This window comes from Engystomops pustulosus, chromosome 2, assembly GCF_040894005.1.
Source record: "Engystomops pustulosus chromosome 2, aEngPut4.maternal, whole genome shotgun sequence".
Classification (NCBI taxonomy): domain Eukaryota; kingdom Metazoa; phylum Chordata; class Amphibia; order Anura; family Leptodactylidae; genus Engystomops; species Engystomops pustulosus.
This window is the reverse complement of record NC_092412.1, coordinates 178,325,447-178,342,083: the sequence shown is the minus strand read 5'-3', so window position 1 is coordinate 178,342,083 and position 16,637 is coordinate 178,325,447. Positions and strand designations below refer to the sequence as shown.

The 16,637-nt window shown below is 39.9% G+C and overlaps 1 protein-coding gene across 2 annotated transcripts in view; it reads left to right on the top strand.

Annotated features, from left to right (window-relative positions):
- LOC140118943 (uncharacterized) overlaps positions 1-16,637 on the top strand; it is a 78,706-nt gene that overhangs the window by 30,498 nt on the left and 31,571 nt on the right. The window contains exons 1-3 of one of the 2 annotated variants that reach the window (XM_072137417.1): positions 2,581-2,736; positions 8,089-8,147; positions 9,069-9,186. In XM_072137417.1, coding sequence (XP_071993518.1) covers positions 8,111-8,147; positions 9,069-9,186 — 155 coding nt within the window. In that variant the 5' untranslated portion in view covers positions 2,581-2,736; positions 8,089-8,110. Of the gene's footprint in view, positions 1-2,580; positions 2,737-8,088; positions 8,148-9,068; positions 9,187-16,637 lie in introns of those variants that run through there. The other variant, XM_072137418.1, reaches the window with a different exon arrangement.

Here is a 16,637-nt window from a genome sequence, read left to right as displayed (position 1 = left end):
ATGTATATGCTGTGTGATTATGGTGTGTATATGTGTGTGTATCTGCTGCATGTTTATATGCAGTATATGCGTGTGTATCTGCTGCATGTTTATATGCAGTATATGCATGTATATACATATATATTAATATATATATATACTGTATATGTGTTTATACTGTATGCATGAGCATACAAATCTATACACATGAGTGTATACATGTATGTATGTGTGTGAGGGTAAATACACACAGCCGTATGCCCGCCGGGCAGTCATAACGCTGTGTGCTGGAAAGGAGGATGAGGTGACCCCTCCCCCTTCCATAGAAAACAGCGGCGCACGGGCACAGACACAGGGAAATATAGAGCATGCTCTACCTTTCCCTGGTGTATGTTGCGGATCGGTGCCACACATGTATGACACCATACCACCGCCGACTCACCATTGCCGTCTATGGGGACGTATATGCGGCCGCATAGACGGACGTCTGAGTGTACCCTAAGAGTCTATAAACGTAGGTATATGACTGTAGAACTTTGTACGTTTGAATATAGATATACATGTTTTTATAAATTAGTGTGATTGTATAAACATGCTTGCAAATGTGTCTAAATTTTTTTAAGGGGAAGGGGGCCCCATGCAGAAATCTGCTATGGGGCCCTGCCTCTCCTAGTTACGCCCCTGCCCCATTTGTTCGTGTACTGGCATATTGGACACTTTTCCCCTCACTAAGGATGGCCACAGCCGAATGGGCACCGCTCTCGCGAGACACACAGTGTGTCACATGAGGTGTTTACGGATACACCTTGTCGCGGGGGCCCGGAGCTCAGTCTCCCATATTCGGACCGTGTAGCGACAATCGGTGGCGCCACACAGTGTGTACTCACTGCGCTTTCCAGCTATGGCTGTCATACAGTACTTTGGTAAGTGCCACTTTGCCGTATATTCTCTGTCTTTGTATTTTTCCGATGTGGTTTAGCTTACCTGGTTGCTATGCAACCAATTGACATGTGCCTTGTTGTTAACAAACGGTTGTGCTGCGGTGGTCATTCCTCAGTTGGAATATATACTCACACACACCTGTAATTATCTACACGTTGTTACACTGTATAGAGTATCAGTTTGTGTTGTAATATGTATAATATATTTTGTGATTATGTTACCGATCACTATGTACACTGATTGGTTGTTGTTGCATATGATGTCACTTCCTGCGGGGGATCTAAGCCCGCCTTGTACCACTATTCACTATGCTTGAGAATTGCTGCATAGAGTCAGCCGAAACGTTGCTATATCCACTTGTGAAATAAAATAACCCTTATTCACCGGAGTGCTGCCCGCTTGCCTTCTTCCTTTGGACCTTTTGGGTCTTGGAGTCAGACCCATCGAGCCTGCACCCATTTTAGGATCTTAATCCGTTATCTCACTGTGTCGCCCTTCCCTACTTGTGATTCTGTGTGTGTGTATATATATATACATATATGTATATACACCCCTCAAAGATCATGTACTTAAGGGGAAAAGAAAACGGTCATAGGTCCTCCCAGGGTTCATCCCTTGTTACTGTGACAATTGTGGGTCCCTCTCAGATACTGAGTAGTACTATGCATATGTTGGAATCTGCACGACAATAAAGAAGAATGTGTATCTCAGACTGTTTCTTGTCTCTGACTTTCTCAAACTGTCTCTTTCTCTGACTGTCACTGTATTTGATACTGTCTGTCACTGATTGTCTCTGTCTCCGATTGTCTCTGACTGTCTCTGACATTCTCTGTATTTGTCTCTGGCTGTCCCTTTGGGAAGAATGTTTGTAAATGTAGCTTTGACAACCAGGATGCAGGAAATAATTTTTAGATTTAATTCACATGGTGTGGTAATGGTATGGCAGAAAGCTGAACAATCAAATTGTGGAAAAGCAATTTTGTTGTAATGGAGGCTATATCGGTAAATAGGATCACAGAGAGCTTCATAAATTAGAGGTAAAGCAAGACACTACCATGATTATAGTGCATGAACATATAAGTAGCAGTGGGTAAAATCTTATAGTGGTTTCCATATGAAGTTCTTATGTCATATAATGTCACCATGGTTTCAATCTTACTATTACACACAGACCCAATAAATACCGGCATTGATCTGCAGTGTAGAATGAATCTTAATGTTAGACAAGTGTAGAATTGTAGTGATTAGTGTTCATGGCAAACTGGTATCATCAAATGATGGCATGCCAACTGACCATAGCAAATGATTACCAATGGCGATTAAATCTTGTTTAGGATATTTTCATTCTATGCACGGTCACTTTAAGGTTCAGACTGCAAGAATTTCAGATAAATTCCTGAAAATCACATGCCTATATCACACAATTGCTGCCATGGTGATGACAAGGTCAATATATGAATTCATATTTTAATGTTACAATTATGTTCCCAGGCAGATTACACAAAGCAAAGATGTTAGGCAGCATATACTGTGCCGTGGAATGGAAACTGGAGAGCTGCTTCGACGACCAGATACGGTCAAATACATTGACCTTCTGGTCCACTGCCAGCACTCAGTGATAGACAGATACCTAAGGAGATTTCAATTGTACAGCTTTGTATTTTAAGATCACACGTGTCAGTCTAGTCCCTGCTCTCCTTTGTAATCTCACAGGACACTCCTCTCATTAGCTTCTCCAGCAAGTCTTGCCTACAACATTAGTTTAGCATTGTGTTTGCCAGGCATACAGGAGCAGTTTGTCTCTCTGGACTCCAGGTAGGAATTACTTTTTATCATTCCTTACGGTTTGAACACTATAGCCATTGACAATGTTCTAGATGCCTTGTACATATACATACAGCTATTACAATGTGCAGAAAACATCTTTTATCCCTGAATGCCTATTATCCCATAGATCACAAGATACACTGCCAACATAAAATCCCACACTCCCAGAAATGAGGCATGATTTGTCAGACATGAGTTGAATGATGTTCTTGGTGGTAAAGTCTTGAAGTGGAATATATTTTTATTTAACAAAGACCCAGGAAATGTTTTAAATTTAGCCAGATGTAATTTTATGACCTGTAAGCTGTGTACGCTCACGCCACAAATAGAAATAATAGGAACAAGTAAAATATCCTTTAAAAAGTTTTTCTATGATTGACTTATAAATCGAATATGCTATAAATTTGTTATAGATGAGGGGCATGCATCTCTCTTTAGACCGGAAGACCATGTTAGGTCCCCTTCTATTGCTTTTAAATGAATTCCAAAAGTCAAGAAAGTGATTTGCGAACACATTGGCCACATCACCAGACTTAAAAGGGTATGGCATGATGTCATTATTGAGGTAAATGTAGCTACTAGAGGCCTGGATATGCATGTAGCAGATATTAACCCCATAGTGACGCGGCCTGAAAAAGCTTTACTGACTGGTGAATTTTTAGCAAAATGTTATGCGTGGTGGATTAAGTGCCATAACTTTTTTTTTGCGTGCTACTTTAAAAAAAGTTTTGCGCCATTTTTTTTAGGGCATGTAGGGCAACTTAAAAGGTAATAAAAGTTTAAAGATTTTTTTTCATTTTTAGTTTTATTTGGGGTTAAAAGTGGAAAAAAGGCTTTTGTTGTAATTTATAGTACATTGTTTTAAATTTCAAATTAACTCAAACTGAACATTAATAATGAATTCCCTATTTTATTCCGGTCATTCTTATATACATAATGTCAAGAAATTGATTTGCGAACACATTGGCCACATCACCAGACTTAAAAGGGTTTGGGATGACCTCATTATTGAGGTAAATGTAGATACTTTGTAGATAATGTAGTATTTTGTAGATACTGCAAAATACTGTGCATGAATCTAACACAAAGGTGTGAATAGCGTTTTAGAGCAGAGATGGGTGTAAACCTGAGTTAGGTTTAATAAGAGAAATATAATCCTGCCTCCTGCATTATTTTTTTTTGCTGAAATAATGGAATTATGATGGAAGTCACATGCTAGGTTTTTCTTTTCATATGCAGAGTGTTTCATGTCTCACAAGTTAAGGACATTATAACACTGCCGTTGTTGGTCCATGAACCACCGACAACCGTGTATTATATCACTTCTTACATCATAGCGATCTATGATGTAAGGAGTTCCTGCACCCTCACTAAACAGCTGTGCTGACACTCATCACGTTTACAGCGTTGGTGGTACGGTTGCATCCCACGTGACCCAGACATATTGCCGGATAGCTGGAAAATTGGCAGCACTCATCTGTAGTTCTGACCCAAGCAGTATTGTTAGTCCAGGGCAGTAGAAGTGTGAAACTGCCCTTACCTGCACACCTGCAACATTTTCTTCTGTTTTATCCATTTTTCTATTACTCTACCATATAGTATCTCAAAGGGGAAGCTGTTTGTAACATCAGAGTAATTTTTGCCGTGGGCTATCTCTATTCACATTGTGTAAATATAATGAATATTTTAACCCTGATGTGTGGGTTATCTGAGAACATCATTAGCCCACAGCCATACAGAGAGACCTTTTTGTTAGTAATAGTGATTCTTGTCTCATTTTTGCTGTGGTGTATATGGTATGTTGCATTTAGTTTTAATGTTGTATAAAACATTTTGTCCTTACAACAGAGAGAATACCATAAGTTAATATGCCATATTCCTCTTCAGCAACAGCTTTCAAAAATATGCTTTACAAATCCAAAGATTAGTGAAGAACTTTCTGGATCCTCACTATTTATCTCAAATTATTAATAATGTGAAACTTTTTACTTAATTCCCTTTTGCAGTGTAACTGGAGACTAAATTTTAGTTAGAGATTATAGGAAAGGTAGTTTTCAAAACCCCCAAAAACTGAAGTGAAAAGGCTACATATGGGGACCTTAACATAACAAAAGGATACTTACCTCTCCCCTATGTCCTGACACTGATACAGAGACTACTGAAGTCCCCCTGTACAGTATGCGTGATGGAGAAGTCACACCTTTCAGCCTGTTTAAAAACTTTAAAGTATAATAAATCTAAAAATAAAGTTCCTTCGTTTTCCTTATGTCATAAGTGTTTGTACTTTTTATTCAACCATTTATAGTTGTTAATTACTTTCTTGTGCTTTCAAATAGTATTTGAAAGAGAACAGGTTGGAATCCTTTTGGGTCACACAAAATGTGACTGTAAACAGGTCCATTTCCAAGAACATACTTGTTGTGCCAATAATGGCTGCTCTGTTTATTAGAAGAGATAGAGTGGTATGCACTATTTTTAGCTTCTTGACATGTGTGTTCTCTTAATTAGCAGATTAGGTGGTCTACAAGGAGTCTTTTTAGAGGTTACGTACCGTATGTTTCCTATGTGGTTAGTAATTGGCCATTTATCCATGTTGTAGGTTTTATGCATTATGAACCAAACATACCCTGAGAATGCTGTAGCTACACTGATGCAGAAACATATCTTGTTTAATCACTGAATTGAATGGTTTAGCAGAAAAAACAATTATAAAATTATGATAATGAAGCTCTGTTGCTACTGTGGCTGGCTCTGCGCTTCTCCTTGTACCCTAATCAATCACTGCACCATCCCCCAGCTGCTGTATATGAGTCATCCAGCTCAGGTTGATTAGTCCTGTCTGCAGTGGCATAACAAGACCCCAGTGGGCCCCGGTTACATACATGGATCGGGGCCCCATGTACCTAAACCCTCACCACTACCCTCTCTTCACACGATATAGCTCAAAATACACATACATGCTGCACAGACATATACATATATACACTATGGGGCATATTTATCATACACCGGCACTTGTGCAACAGCGTATGATAATCCCACCGCTGCATTTTCATAGCGTGATACATCAAGAGACTTCAGCACCTGTCCTGAATTTTATAATTGTTTTTGCGCAAAAACACTTGGATCAGGGATTAAACAAGCTATGTTTCTGCATCAGTGTCGCTACAGCATTCTCAAGGTATGTTTAGTTCAAAATGCATGAAAACAAATTGTAGATTTCCTTTAACCAAACTTCTGAAAAATACATTTTTTGGGCCAGTTACCAGCTACCTGAGGTTCTCTGTTTTCACGTTAACTTTAAATATCACGGCCATAGAAAATTACCACTGAATGAGGCTGGCAGCTACTATTAACTTCTACCAATAAGGCAAATGAAAATTATTCAACAGAAGTCCTTCACCAGTTCAATGCCATCCAAAAATTGGCACGAAATGCATGCTTTGACAAATTGCAATAACAAAAGATACGACAGTTCAAGGAAAAAATACAGACAGAACATTTTCAATTGAGGTTATAACCTGGTACAAGCCAGCCAGAGGCCAATGCGCTGAATTGTGATGTACTCTCTCTTCCACTCACACAAAAAAGGCTCCACGGCATCACAGACGATGTATAATCATTTTACTGTTGCTATTTACAGAAAGGGGTTCACTACCGCGCTGACAGCCATCACAACAGCACTCTACATTGACAAAATACAGGCCGCATTAAAACAAAAAGGGACTACTGTGCACTTGGGACTTGCTGCAGTTGAAAATGAAAAGGCCTAAAGTCTGTTACAATTCTGGGTATTGTGATCAGAATTTTTTAAGCCACACATTCCTTGACATGATCAGCTTTTAGGAGGAAGCAGGGTTTAAACATAAGTATTTTCATTTATTATCAATATTTTGATTTCCTTTATTTTTCTCCACAACAATAGAACTATCTTCAACTATGAGCAGATTTGTGAACTCAGCCTAAGGCCTTTGATACATGAATGTGTGCAGTGAGTGGAGGCCACTGCTGCTCATTTTATTAGTGAAGGGCAGCTGCTGCTGGGGATTTTAATAGTGAAGGGAGGCCGCTGCTGGGTATTTTATTAGTGAAGGGAGGTTGCTGCTGGGTATTTTTTTAGTGAAGAGAGGACGCTGTTGGACATTTTATTAGTGAAGGGAGGCTACTGCTGGGGCATTTAATTAGTGAAGGGGAGGCCACTGCTTGAACATGTTATTAGTGAAGGGAAGCCGCTGCTGGGTATTTTATTAGTGAAGGGAGGCCACTGCTCAGCATTTTATCAGCGATGGGAGGGCGCTGCTTTGTATTTTATTAGTGAAGAGAGGCCACTGCTTAGCATTTTATTAGCAATGGGAGGCCACTGCTGGACATGTTATTAGTGAAGGGAGGCTGCTGCTGGACATGTTATTAGTGAAGGGAGGCCCTTTTGGTGCATCACTGCTATGAGGCCCGCTCATTCCGAGTTACGCCACTGATTGTGACAGCTTTCTACCTGAGCAACACAGAGGCTGCATACATGACAGCTGTAATTGGCTAACCATACAGAGAGTTTCTGGAATCATATCTATTTGCAGAAACATATACAGGTTAGGTGAAGGTGAATATCTTTATTAAAAATGTTGTCTTAATATCTGTACATGTGGATGGGATTCATAAAGATTCCATCTATATTCAGTGAATTTAGAATCCCAAAAAATGTCAGTAGTTATCACTGCAGATTCTGGGTGCAGAATTGAACCTTTGCTATGCAAAAACATCTCCTCCTTAATACTGCATCATGGCCAAAAGCTACGACAGAAATTGTCTGGTTTCTGCCTCTTCAGAACTGCATTACGTGTAAAATCCTTACAGTCTAAGGGCTCATGCAAATGAATGTAAATTATGGACGTGTGCATTGCCATAGTTTCAACACAAATCCCCATTCACTTCTATGTGGTCATACGCATGGCTGTACATGAGCGGTCTTCCCGACACACTAGATACAGCTGGGCCTTTTACTTTCAAGTAGTCCTTTTCAATTGTCATTAGCTTGTGTGCAGCACTGCAGCACATTTAGATACGTTAGATGGAATACTTAGCTTCCTGGTTAAACAATCTGTTAATGTTAGTAATTATGGAGTTGAAAACCTTATGTGATGCTTATAATGATGACATAACGTTTTAAACGTCTAAATGCAACTTTACTTCAATGAAATTTGGTGTCTTTGTATAATGTCTTCTATTTTATATTCTCTCTGTTGACTTTTCTCCCTACCGTTTATCACTTCTGCTCTCTTTAGACTATTTCCATATCAAAGTCTTATAATTCAGGTCCTAAACAGTTTCTTCTATTTCCTTTAGGTTGGCTCAAACAGCAGCTAAAATGCCAAGTGCCAAGTTGGCTGCATTTTCTCCAGTTGGTAAGTCAGTGTTATAATTGCTATTGAATGCTAAATAGACATAGAAATCTAATGGTTATTAACAAAACATTATAATAGATTAGGTGGTCTGAATATTTCTCATTAGTGCATAAAACACAGTTTGCTCTGATTTGACTATAACAAGTGTAGTTATAGTTTTAAATTTTGACTCACCAAAATAGACTACAAATCAATATGAAAAAGAAAAATGTTAATTTATTTGACATTTAAGATGCAAACATGAGCAGGTACAGGTCCTGCTCTATCTTTTGCATCTCAGGCAATAGGCTGATGCACAGGGTTGTGGAATCGATAGTGGAATATAATATAGGCGGTATAATATTTGGTGGTAGCCCGGGGCCCAAACCTTCTAGGGGGCCAATGGCCATCCAAACCACCTACCACATTTTATACTCAGAAGGACCTTATCCTGAAGTCTTCCTACATCCGTTCATGCTCTCAATACACATGTACATAAGAGCCATTTTAGCCATTTGAAAGTCCTCCAAAAATCCTGAAACCGCATGATTGCAAGCAGCTTCGTACGATATGTAGGAGCTTGAATCTAGTACCACATGTAGCAAAACTTGTAGGGGCTATAATATTTATACAATTCGAAACCCACCGCAGTCCTACAACCCTGCCCCCCCCCCCCGGGTGTGGAATCCAAAGCCTTGTGTATAAACCCTTAATCGTAAATTGCCACGTATCCTAACAATGCTTTGTGTGCTAGATTTAGGCCACTTGCCCATGAGCGAGTTTGGTTTAGCTCCATGTGTTTGTAGGATTTCCCGTTAAATCCAGGGATTAGAGATTTGCTCTGGGAGAGCAAGTGCTTGGACTGAGTTTCTTGGGCCAAACTCGGCCATAGGCAACCGTCTCAGACTTTAGTAATAACACCCAATTATGTTACCTCTACAGAATTCACAGTGTCGACTATAGATAAAATGAGTGGTAAAGAAGAGGAGAATTCTTGTTTTTGGAAGAAGCAGACAACCAACATACGCGAAACCTTTGTATTTATGGAAGTTCTTGGATCGTAAGTAGTACAATCTAGATCTTCTACAATAAGTAAATTGCTAAATAAGCAAAGTGTTAGTTCTGTAAGGTCAACTGAGCATGCATGTGCAACGGTGAATGAAAGGAATAGCTTTTGTTCAAATAAGTCTTCGTCCAATATCTTTCTAAGAGGGCCATAAAGTTAATCTGTCACATAAAAGATTCAATCCAATTGGCCGGCAGCATGTTATAGAGCTGGAAGAAGCATTTAAATATTATTAAAATAAAAATTAAATTTTAATATAGAAAAGTTATCAGGGGAGTAACTAGGAAAGGCAGGGGACCATAGCAGACTTCTGCATGGGGCCACCTCCTCCTCAGAAAATATACATATTTGTATATTTACACAATTATACACTCTTACACACATACAAGCATTTATACACTCTTACAAACATACACACATTTATGCACTAATATATACATGTATACACAAAGATCTGTCCTACCCTGTTTCCCCAAAAATAAGACTTATAATATATGTCTTATAATACTTTTTGCTCATAAAGACCCACTAGGTCTTATTTTCAGGTGATGTCTTATTTTTCCACAAGCAAGATCTCTCATTTCTTGTTGAACAAAAAAAATTTACATTTATTAATAAACTGTAGTCAGGTCATTATATACATAACCATAACCAGCCACAAAATAATTAGTTGTGACTCTATTTCCATATACATCTATGCCACATTTACTAGTCCTGGTAGTTATAAGCAAAAAAACATTTTTTTTTTAATTTATAGAAAGTTATGTTAACTTCTGGAACATCCTTATAACTGTCTAAACATGGAATTCCATCAAGAATTGCTTGTCACTATTGTCAGTGTTCTTCAAATACAATAATATTCATCGTATTCTGGAACGTCATCATAACCTTCCAAATCCAGAATTTCATGGCGACTTTTTTGCAACTCCATTTCTTTTGACTCCATTTCCTTTAAAATAAATGGGCCCAATCTCTCATGTCTAGCAATGGCACTGTCTTTAAATGAGCACTTCTTATTCAGGTATCCTGTTCGTGACCCATTTGTAACGCATCCGCCAGTGCTTTTATCCCATGTTTTTTACCCATGTCACAACCTTTTGCACTTTAGGCTGGGTTCACAAGCATATGTTTAACATATTAATGTTTCCATTGACAAATAGTGGACGATGAAGGCATAGTTGTTGCCCCGTCTGACCACTTATTCTCCTGTACGCCAAAAAATGCAGGATCAAAAGACTTAGCAAGCTAAGTCTTTTCATCCTGCAGCCACGGTCTGAGTGACGTATGCGTTCAGTGGAGGCAATAGATCGCTATCGGTAGCGGATATAGCCTATTGCATATCTCCCCACAGCCCCGCCAAGCACATATGTTGCTAGGCAGGAGGGGGGACCAGGTGATTTCACTGTCCATATTAGGCAACAATTTGCTGCTGCCAATGTACACTACTCCCCCCGCATTCAGGGGAGCGGGGTTCCCGGTTGACGTATCCCACTTTATAGGCATACAGAGGGATCCGTCTGTGCCATATATTGTAAGGACATGTCAGAATCCTCCTTACGTGTCCTTACAACATATGGCACGTAATGTGAACCCAGTCTTAGGCTTTCACAAGTTTCCAAGCTGATTTCTCGCCATTCTGTTTTCAATGAAGTCATTTTTTTCCATGTACAAATTATCCCGTAATGGCTGCCTATTGCGATGTCAAGTGTCTGGGGATAGGCCGTCATTCCTGCTGGAATCATTATTAAATCTATTTTACTTCTGTGAAGAAAGTTCTTCATGTCTTTAGCACGGTTTGTCCTGGTGGCATCCCCAACTAGCAGACCTCTTTATCTCCCTCACATAACAAGTGGGAGCATTAAAGCGACCCACTTCCTTATAACTGCTTGTGTGCCCCAGGCTTTTTCAGTTTTAAGAATAAAAATTCCTGACACCAATTTTTTATCCTTCTTGCCCTTGCTAATGACTCAAGGTGTGACTTTAGTGCCATCCAGACCAATTGCCAAAATACATGAACTTTTATAACCCACGGAAGGAATCTAGATTGAGGATGCACCCAGCTGATAAATTGTTTTTACCTGGCCCATAAACAGTTTTATCCATAGCAATCATGTCGGAATGATTATATTCAGAAAGTCAATGTTATCTATAAAGGACTTAAATGCGAATTCACGTTTTATAATTTCTGCATCTTCCAGCTTAAATAGTGTTGTCGATCTCCTTAAAGGCAGTTCACTTCACTGAAGGAAACTATACGCCCAGTGTTGTTGTGATGCTTTAAATTCTTCGGGGGCTATTTCAAACTGTGGTGCCATTGCAAGGGCAAATTCTATAATCTGGGCCCTAGTCACAACCAAAGCCTTTGCTCTTCTGTCAGCAAGATTTTTGCCTTACATGTCCTCCACAATTATTTTCTTGTCCTTAACTGAATAACTCTTTCTTTCTTCAGACACTCATGTTGTCAAAATATGCATACTTTACCATAGTATGGTAGTGGACACCCCCTTCACCCTAAAGTGTCTCAGGGTCACACTAAAATAACCCCAGTAGGCTCGAAATGGCCAGAATGGCAACTTCCTGACCAACATACAGTGGCCTAAAAATAAAGGTTGTAAAGTGGCTGGGTCCCACACGCAGGTCCCAAAACAAAAAGGGTCTGAAAACAGTCAGGAGAACTGTCACATCTTGAAGATTGACGCTGTCAATTACACATTAATTGAATCATTGATTCTAATTAATGAACACATGTAGCCGCTACATGTATATTTGACCAGGAGCATTGATATCCAAAGAACAAAGGCCAGCATGTGCCCTCTGCCTGGATCAGTTTCAGTGTCCTTTAAAGGTTCAGATGACCCGGCGGTCACGAGAGCTGATCATAAAGCAGCTGCGCAAGGTACATGGAAAATGTAAGCAATGGAGGAGCTGTGTCTTAATAACCTGGCACTTGGTTTACTTTCAGGGGTGGCCTTATATTTGCAAGATTGAAAAAAATCGGCAGTGGGTCTTCTTTTCTAGGGATGTCATTTATTCAGGGAAATGCGGACCATGTAGGGGAGACATCATGGCAGGAATAATCGATGAGAGACTAGGGAGTCCTGTCGTTATGCTGTCCCCTCCCTCTTCCCTCTCATAATATGTATATGATGGTGCACATCCTCCATTCTTTAGCATGTCAGGTCAGATGTCAGGGCCCTCTGCGGCCCCATTGCAGCTGCTGTGGCAGCTAGCGCTGTAGTTACACCCCTTAAAGTCATACTCAATGTTTTCACACAACATTGTAGCCCTTCCTGGTCTATAAATACTGCATTCAGATCATAAAGTATTTCAATTTGACAGGCTTTCTTTGAAGCAAACATGTCATAAAAACTGAGGCACGCAAACTGCCATCAACCCGTTAGCCAGGACAATGTCAGGATAATGCACAGGATAAATCAGAGGAAAGAAAAGTTGGCACTCACTGCTTCTTTCTTTATTCATCTTAAAATGGGACACACAACAGGAGAGGATGGCTGAGGGACTGCATCTTTGCCTTGACATCAATGTCAGGATAAATAGGTAACTTCTAGGAGATTCAGTATTATGAAAAAAACAGATCTTTAAATGTAACTGTATTCAAATGACCAGTAAGGTTAGAGGAGAATCATGCTGGAATATCTGCTCTTTGCTGAGCTGCAGCTTCACAATTTTGGCAGATACTGAAAGTAGCTGATGATGATCCCCACAAAGTGACTGATTTTATTTTTTTCCTTGATAATGCTGGGGAACCATGTGTTTTGGTTACGTAATGTAAACCATTAACCATTTTCTGTGGATGTGAAAAAAAACTGATGAAAAGATGCGATACGTACATAAAAAATGGATGTGTATACAAAAGGAAACAAAACCCATCAGTTTTTAATGGAAGCACAACAGACACACCTGTGTGAGTAAGCCTTTATGCTGGGTGTACTAAAGCATAGAAGGGCATCATTGTGAAACTGGCACTAGGGCCGCTACTAGGAATTTTTGAGCCCCTGACTAACAAGATTTTTTGGTGTCCCCCACACTTTAGTTCCCATATTAATGACCTATGGAAGAACCGCCACCAATCATGGCTCAGCTCCCAACTGCCACAGCAGCAGCAGACAATGGCTCCTGTATATGGTGGTTAAAAGTGGATTTTAACCATCATATACAGGAGCCATTGTCTGCTGTGGGAGTAAGCAACCAATCAGAGCTAAGCTTCTATTTTGCCACAGGCCACAGCTCTGAGCTGTGATTGGTTACTATAGACAGTGCCTATAATACAGGTTAGGTGTAAGGTAAGATGTGAAGTAATATGTGAGGTAATTTGATATATATAGATAGACATAAAAACAGATAAATAGATAGACATATTATTGCTTGAAAGTACAGCCGAAATGTTGCTGTACTTTATTGTACCTTTAAACATGGAATAAAGAACACCACTTTTTTGCTACTGGACATCGGATGTCTTGGAGAGCTGCTTACCTTTCGTGTGTTATTAGACATACAGATAGATAGACATGTAGACAGACAAACAGATATGATAAATAGATATACTGAAATACACACAAAGATAGATAGACAGACCTAAAGATAGACAGACATACAGATAGACAGACAAACATACAGATAGACAGACAAACATACAGATAGACAGACAAAGATTTTGTTATAGCTGAAAGCAATTATTTAATATCCCGGGCAATGTTGGCTGCTACATAACATAACATAAAGCACAAAATGCATTAACAATGCAAATATAGTATATATGCCCCCCAGTATATAGGTAGCCTGGGGAGCACATGCACCCCCCCTCCCCGTAGATAGGTATCCAGTGCAGAACAACCCCCAGTAGATAGGTAGCCAGCACAGCACATGCCCCCCAATAGGTAGGTAGCCCCAGCAGCACATGTCCCTCAGTAGATAGGTAGTCACAGCAAATGCCCCCCCCCCCAGTAGATAGGTAGTCACAGCACATGCCCCCCAGTTGATAGTCACAGCACATTCCACCCATAGATCGGTAGCCAGCACACATGCCCCCCCCCCCCCGAGCAAATAGGTAGCCACAGAACATGCCCACAAGTAGAAAGCTAGCCAGAGTAAAAAAAAAAATGAATACTCACCTACCAGTACCCCCTACAGGTACTGGTAGGCTTCTCCTTGCTCCAGGACTCTGCTCTTCTCTTTGACCCAGGCGTTGCCACTGTCGGTGCTAAGGTGATGGCACCTTGTTCAAAGAGAACAGTGGACCTCATTGTCCACTCCTCTGTATGACCTATGCCTGGGTAGCATGGTAACATCGTTGCCTGAGTCCAGTGATCAGTGCCACAGTGTCACAGCACCAATCACTATTGAGTGCGAGCCCATTCAATGGCCTCGCCCAAGACTTCAGTTTCTCCCTATTATGGTGACCTTGACTGTTCCAATCCTGCATAACAGGTTGGTTACAGCTTATAGTCTAGATGCTCAAGACAAGTTTAAGTTTTCTACAAACTGTTATTCATCTCTTCCATGCTTAATACTAATGCTGCATGAACACAAACAGTGTACAGTATGTTAGCCCGATCCCATGGACTGCACAGCTGCTCAGGATGGGAGTCCTTCCATCATACAGAAATATAATGCAAGGACTTCCCGTCTGCCAGCTAAACCTGTGCAAGGTATGCAGTACGTGGGATGAAGCCAACATACTGGCCCGTTCCATAGGATGCACATTTCTGTGTGTGGTAAAAATGCACATCTTTGTACATGCTGTGGAAAGAAATTCTCATGCTGTGGAAAGAGTTCTCCAATCTGAAATTCAGTCATGAATCTCACAAGTTTCAATATAAAGGTAGCCAAACTAGCAAACTCTACATGTTACATATCTATGTTAGAAGCTACATTTTACACATATATGCATGGTCCCCAGAATTTAGTCTGCAATGACAATGTTATCATAGACACGTGGCCAGGCTTTACTTATGCTGTGGTTAAAAATAAAATCACGAGGCATTAAACGGCCTGCCTCATCTCTGCTGAAAGTAGCTAATATCCCTTCCTTCCATCTGCCTGCTAGAAATCTTAACAATCCTATTACAGCACTTGGTGTTAAATAGGGGCATTTTAATGCAAAGGTGCTGACTAGAGTCCCAGATTTTTGTTCCTATAAGTATTTGGCAACTACCTAGATCTGGCAGCTACTTAGTACCCAGAGAACTAAATCAAGACACATACACCTGATGCTAAATTCGCTTCTCAAGATAAAAATTATGCATATAAACATGAATTATAATTTATTAGTGATTAGACCCACTATGTACTCTACATGTAGTTCCTAAAGACAACAAAAATCTTTATCTGATAATCTGAAAAAATACATAGAAAATACATTACAAAAATTTTTAAAGTTCCTGCGATTCCATAATTTATTAGTTTATCGGTGGAAACCCCCAACATGAATAATAAATGAAATCCAGAAATGTGGAAACTACAGAAATCTAATGACCAAGTATGAAAAGGATTGTGAAAAAAACAGGCTGAACATATTAAAGTGTCAATGAGCCATGACATATGAACATATTTCTCTAATATAGAATATGTTTTCCACATGATGCTGCAATATAAAGTAACCTGAGTCCACAAGTAAACCCTATAATTCTTCTGAACTAAAAGCCCTAGCTGAATTTTCTCTGCCAGCCAAATGTCAAATGGAGGCAATGTGAAAGTGGAATAGCCTGAAACTATTACAGCCAAGATCATTGCTATGCTTAGATCGCACAGCCGTGGATACACGGATACTGAAGCTTTGAAGATGGTTGCCTTGTATCACTCAGCGAGATTGACTCTGGTATCCAGGCAACACAAGCGCTATTATCATTACCGGAGACTGCGCCGCATTCACTTTGCAGCAGTGTAATTTAAAAGAGAAGACGTTTGGTGGGGGTTGCAATCATGAGCTTTACTAACACTTGTCTGCTTCGTGCTTACACTGTAACATCTACCGCCAGGAAAACAAAGAGCAGATGATCTTTGATAAAGATGTCACTTATCCTTGTAAAGAGCCAGAGGCTTGAACTTGCTGTGTTTTTACATTATAGCTGCTGCTCTTCTCACTTGATAGAAATATTTGTATCCTCTCTTCATAGTAGCATTGACCAATCAGTCTAAGATGAGTGTCTTTGTTTTCTAGCTCCCCCTAGTGCTGCATTAATATCTGCACATGTAACAAATCACATGTTGCCATTAACTGAACACAAGTAGGTCTAAACACATGCGTAACCCCAGATGGGATTGAATTATATTTCAAAATGCAATTCAGGTGCATTGTGTAAACATGGCCTTATAGATCCTCCCCTCTGCCTTCATGATTATTCCCAGGCTTGATGTTTATCCTGTCTGCATGGAGTCATACACTTTAACTATAAAGTTTTGTAACTATAAAGTATTTCACTATT